Raw genomic sequence first — 6,000 nt, 5'->3', positions numbered from 1 at the left:
AAGGTGAAGGTAATGGATCTTGGGCATTGTTATCACATATTGTTCTACTATGACTGCTGGAAAATGGCAGGCCACAACAGCAAAAAAGAGTGGGGTCACAAAATACATTCTTTAACTAAAACACTAGTTTTGTGACTCACTTTTGAGTCACTTTGGTTGTCAGTTTACTATATCTGAGAATCCTTCTAGAATCCACCGTAAAAATTGTAACAAGATCTCCACCACTTTTCTAAAACTATCTGAGAATGCTAGTATGAAAAAAATGAAAAGGCCGTGATAGTGTCATTGGCAGATAGATTTTGTGTGGTAATGTGATGGACAAAAAGGTGAGCTACATTACAGGATAGATGGTGAGTGGCTGTTAATTTGTCATTTTACTTCAGTTTCTTTGAAGTTTTTGTTTCTATGCCACACTATAGTTTAGCATCTTTCATGAACACATCATTTTTATTTACCTTATACTTGTGTTTTTTTGGGTACTTTTATGACACTAATGGTGCTATAAAGAAAATACTTGCAATTAATTAATCACAGGTTTACTTTAATACCACCTGAAATCAGGGAGTTGAAAGTCACATAGCATGTGACTAGTGCAGTTATTCAATGACAGAACATGCTGAAAAGTCAGAGCCTGGCAGTCAGAGCACTTTCTTAGGATGGCTGCTTTTTCATATCAAACTGGCCCAATTCTATCACTCTGAAACAAAACGAATGTTCCTCCAAACTTTATTCATCCATTAACAATGAATTCTTCATCAGTTCATTTTTTACATATATATATATATATATATATATATATATATATATTAAATATATACAGTAACTCTGTATTTAAATTAGTTAAATTAGTGCCACATTTTAGATAGATAGATAGATAGATAGATAGATAGATAGATAGATAGATAGATAGATAGATAGATAGATAGATAGATAGATACTTTATTAATTCCAAGGGGAAATTCACAATTTGTTTTATAACCTTTATACAAAAGATAAACAAAATAATCTTAAGATATACTAAAATTGAACTCTCCTTAAATATCGTATACAGTATGTCTATCACTTTATTGTTCCTTTTTTATGTAAAATAAAACAGTTACTCTTTTAGCAGAACATTTCAATGTAATTATTCTTGCATTACTCAAACTCCAGCCCTCGGGATATACAGTTTGAAATGTGTATGTTTAATGTGCTTAGTGTTACTCCCGTGAGATTTCAAACTCTACTGAGGACCTTTAAAGGCTTTAAAATAAAAGATAGAAAATGTGTTTGGAGATGGAAGTGTGAAAGAAATTTCCCATGCACAGAGTTCAATAAGGTATGTTGCATTTTTCAGTTATACAGTAGCTGAAGTGCTTTGATTGCATATTTGCTGTCCAACCAATTTTTAGCACATTTATAATTTACTGTGTGGATAATTTGTTCATAAAGTGAGAAGTTTTCACTTTCATAAAACACAGAAAACTAAACACTGAATTTCACAAAATCATGGATTGCCTTTTTTTCCTGTGACATCTTCTGATATATCTCAGTTTGTTTAAAATATTATCACCACAACTGTGCTAGAAACTATTTTTATTGTAGGTTTATTTTTCTGACTTATTATGTTTTGAAATTTAACAAGCATTTCTATTTGGTTTATTGTTTACAGGTTTTTTTATTATTCAACCACAAGATGTCAACATGGCTTCTCAGGTTTCGGGAGTAACTGACCTAAATGCTACATTTGTGAGACCACTTGGTTTTTATATTAAAGGATTTAATTCATTGCAAAATACTCACTATTATTTTATATTTTTGCTTTTTGTGTATATTGCCACTGTTCTTTCGAACGTCATTCTTATGTCAGTTATTTTGTTTGTAGATAATCTTCACACACCAAAATATATTGCTATATTTACTTTGTCAGTTGTAGACATAAGTTGCAGCACAGCAATAATTCCAAAATGTGTTGATGCATTTCTTATGAATTCAAAATTTATTTCATATGAATCCTGTTTAGCACAGATGTTTTTTGTACACTATTTTTCTGCAATGGAATCATTTACTCTTGCCGTTCTTGCATATGACCGCTTCATTTCCATATGTTTTCCATTACACTGTCATACAATCAACACAAACACTAGGATGATAATAATTATAGTAATTTCTTGGGCAATTCCTCTTGTGCTTACAGTGGTTGGAGTTCATTTAATCACACATCTGTCATTCTGCAAATCCACAGTTATAAATAGTTATTTTTGTGATTATAGGCCAGTGTACATATTGGCATGTAATGATATTTCTGCAAATATGATTATATCAGGATGTTTTAGTTTTGGGTTTATTTTTATACCTTTGATTGTTATCATACTTTCATATGCATGTATTATAGTTGCTGTAATGAAGATTGCATCTGCTGAGGGAAAATGGAAAACATTTAAAACCTGCACTGCTCACTTAATCTTAGTGGCAATATTTTACTTACCTTTGCTTGGGACCTACCTTACTGTAATGTCAACTCAGTTTATAGACACAGATGTCCGAATACTTAACACAACTTTATCGGCCACTCTTCCTCCTCTTCTAAATCCTATTGTATACACTCTGAAAACAGATGAAATAATGGAGCAAATCAGAAAGCTGGTTAGAAAAAGAAAAACCAAATCATTAATATGTTAGTGGTTAAACAATCAATGATTTCAAATTGTTTAAAATTCTAATAAATAATAGCTACCTTTATGAATATCTCTGACTAATGATTATTACTGTTATCTAAAAATCCTTGTTAATCAGTTTCCATTTATTATATTTATAATTTACAGAGAGAAAATCTAAATCAACCGATTACAATTACATCCCGATGTAGAGATAAATGTATTCACAATCCCACACTCAATCGGTTCATTTTTGTTTTAAGGCTGGGGAGAAACAGCCAAAAATTGTGAATTGTGAACTTTTACAGATGGCAACCATGTAATTTCTTTAAGCTTTGTTTTTAACTTCTCACTTATTGATAATAAGATTTTTAATGGTAATAATTTTAAATAATATACAAAAAAAGTGTCTGCCTTAATAAGATGACTTGCTATATAAACAGCCTGTTATTTGAGTGAAAGTTATAAAGTGCTCAGTCTGTAATTTTAGAGTTAGTATCTGTTAAGTCATTAATTTTTGCTTAAACTGTTGATATAAAAAGTAATGTGTTTTTTTTCTTGATTAACAAATATTATTGAGGCCAATATGTAATAAATGAGGCAAAAGAAAATACACAACAATCAAATAATGTTAAAACGTTAAATCTCTTAGTACTGCTATGTTTTCAAAATCTGAAAGTAAAATAGAAAAAATATGGAGGGGTCATTACATTAAGGAAGGTGGTTCAGCTTTCACTTATAATAAAATGTGTGTAATACTGTATCAGGTTTTTTTTCTCTGAAACTTAATGCATGTAAAGAAATTATGTTCCTGCTTGTTACATTTTTAGTTTAAATTTAAAAACTGCATTATTGTCAATAAAAATATTTATGTTGAATTTTTAATTGCCCATATTTCTCTTAATACACTGAAGTACGGAAGACAAAGTATATAAACTTAATGAGGCTGGGAACATTTGTACAAGGGACGTTCAAAAAGTTTCCACACTTATATATTTTTGTTGGAAATGGTGAAGGTGGGAGGAGTAGTAATGGGGTATTAAAAAGTTGGTACGACGCTGGGACAATTGCATCGCAAATGAAGGTGACTATGTAGAAAAGTGATGTCATTTGTTTTTGAAATTCTTAATAAATCGAGTTAAAAAAGTGCAGAAACTTTTTGAACATCCCTTGTATATCTATCCATCCATACCCTAAACCCATTTAATCCAATTATTGTTCATAACGGAAGCATCAGGTCAAGTAAGGTTAAGTAAGTTAAGAATCAACAATGGAAGGGGTGAAATGTTTACACACTTGCACTACACTTTAGATCCCCTTTTTAACCTAATTCATACATCTTTAGGACAGTCTACATAGAGCAGTCCTTGGCACCATGAGAAAAACAAGGCGAACAGTTTCTCTGGTTTTGACATTCTCTAATAGTCAAATGTTTTTACATTTGACAAAAGAGTTTTTTTTGTTACATTGCCTAAATGTACACTAATCAGCATTAAATATTGTAACACTGTAAATATCCATCCATCCATCCATTTTCCTACCCACTGAATCCGAACACAGGGTCACGGGGGTCTGCTGGAGCCAGTCCCAGCCAACACAGGGCACGAACCAATCCCGGGCAGGGTGCCAAACCACTGCAGGACACACACAAACACACCCACACACCAAGCACACACTAGGGCCAATTTAGAATCGCCAATCCACCTAACCTGCATGTCTTTGGACTGCGGGAGGAAACCGGAGCGCCCGGAGGAAGCCCATGCAGACACGGGGAGAACATGCAAACTCCACGCAGGGAGGACCCGGGAAGTGAACCCAGGTCCCCAGGTCTCCCAACTGCGAGGCAGCAGCGCTACCCACTATGCCACCGTGCCGCCCACCACTGTAAATATCACATTGTGAAAATAGCTTTCTAGTGCTTTTAAATTCTCAATTCTGCATTAAAAGAAAGATAATTCAGGTAACACCTGGTGTGTAATCCAACTGCAGCAGTTTAAATGCTAACTCTTTAAATTAATACTGATTAAGTATTAACATGTTTAAATTACACCTTTGTTTAATCATTCTGTGTAGGCTGGGGTGACTTAATACTGTATTACATAATGTAAAATATGGCTGCACATTTATTTTGTATGTGCATTTGCTGAGGACACTAGTCATTAATTTGAATGAAAAGATTGTATAAGAAAGATATTAGGCATATGAATTAAGTGCTATTAACTGTACTCTACTATAAAGTTATCAAACCCAAGGAATACACATACACACACAAAATTTGTAGCAGCATTAACCAGAATGAATTATAATAGAAGTAACTTTTAATGAAAATGACTTGGAAACATTAAAGTAAGATCCTTGTTACACTGTAAAATCAGGCTTGAGCATGTTACAAGGTTGATTAGGAAGTGATATAGTGATATGTGTTTCTGTTGCTGGATTCAAATCCTTAGCCCACTTTTTTTTGTACATTTATAAGAACATAAGAAATTTGACAAATAAGAAGAGACTATTCCGTCCATTAAGCCCATTATCATGTATCAGGTTGGGTTTTATTTAACGTGTTTTCTCCAGGTAATCCAGTTTTCCCTCTATAAAAGCATGCAGTTGAGGTTAATTGCTTACTCTAAAATAGCTCTGTGTATCTGAGTGCATGACTGTGAAACAAACAACAATGAAATAATAAATTCTGTACTTTCTACTTTGGCGACATGGTGGCACAGTGGTAGCGCTGCAGCCTCGCAGTAAGGAGACCCGGGTTCGCTTCCTGGGTCCTCCCTGCGTGGAGTTTGCATGTTCTCCCCGTGTCTGTGTGGATTTCCTCCATGTGCTGTGGTTTCCTCCCACAGTCCAAAGACATGCAGTTTAGGTGCATTGGCGATCCTAAATTGTCCCTAGTGTGTGCTTGGTGTGTGTGTGTGCCCTGCGGTGGGCTGGCACCCTGCCTGAGGATTTGTTCCTGCCTTGCGCCCTGTGTAGGCTGGAATTGGCTCCAGCAGACCCCCGTGACCCTGTAGTTAGGATATAGCGGGTTGGAGAATGACTGACTGACTGACCTTCTACTTAACATTATGACCTACCATGAGAGTAATGGAAGCAAAGTAGAAGTCACCTAAAGAACTGGGTGTCAGGCAATCATGAGACAGAGTCGCACACACCCTCCCTCATCTATAAACAAACAATATGTAAAGGTTTTCTGACTAAAGAAATTATTTTCTAAAACCCTGCATGGTTTGCGTATGAAGTTAAAATGATTCACTGTAAAAATTGGTGTGTGTATATTATTTAATGTTAATGCGTACAAAAATTGTTTAACACTTAGATCAGTTAGTATTTTTGTATTATTGTTAAAAAAAACTGTACACAA

The 6,000-nt window shown here is 34.2% G+C and overlaps 1 protein-coding gene across 1 annotated transcript in view; it reads left to right on the top strand.

The window, feature by feature from the left end:
• The first annotated feature begins 1,158 nt into the window (after positions 1-1,158).
• Positions 1,159-6,000, top strand: part of LOC114650991 (olfactory receptor 6N1-like) — a 93,308-nt gene continuing 88,466 nt past the window's right edge. Inside the window, exons 1-2 of the mRNA XM_028800946.2 lie at positions 1,159-1,318; positions 1,652-2,467. Of these exons, the coding sequence (XP_028656779.2) occupies positions 1,684-2,467 (784 nt within the window). The 5' untranslated portion in view covers positions 1,159-1,318; positions 1,652-1,683. The remainder of the gene's footprint in view (positions 1,319-1,651; positions 2,468-6,000) is intronic.

The sequence above is a fragment of the Erpetoichthys calabaricus genome, chromosome 4, assembly GCF_900747795.2.
Source record: "Erpetoichthys calabaricus chromosome 4, fErpCal1.3, whole genome shotgun sequence".
Taxonomy (NCBI): Eukaryota; Metazoa; Chordata; class Cladistia; order Polypteriformes; family Polypteridae; genus Erpetoichthys; species Erpetoichthys calabaricus.
Note: the sequence above shows the minus strand (reverse complement) of the source record. Positions and strands in the feature narration are given on the sequence as shown.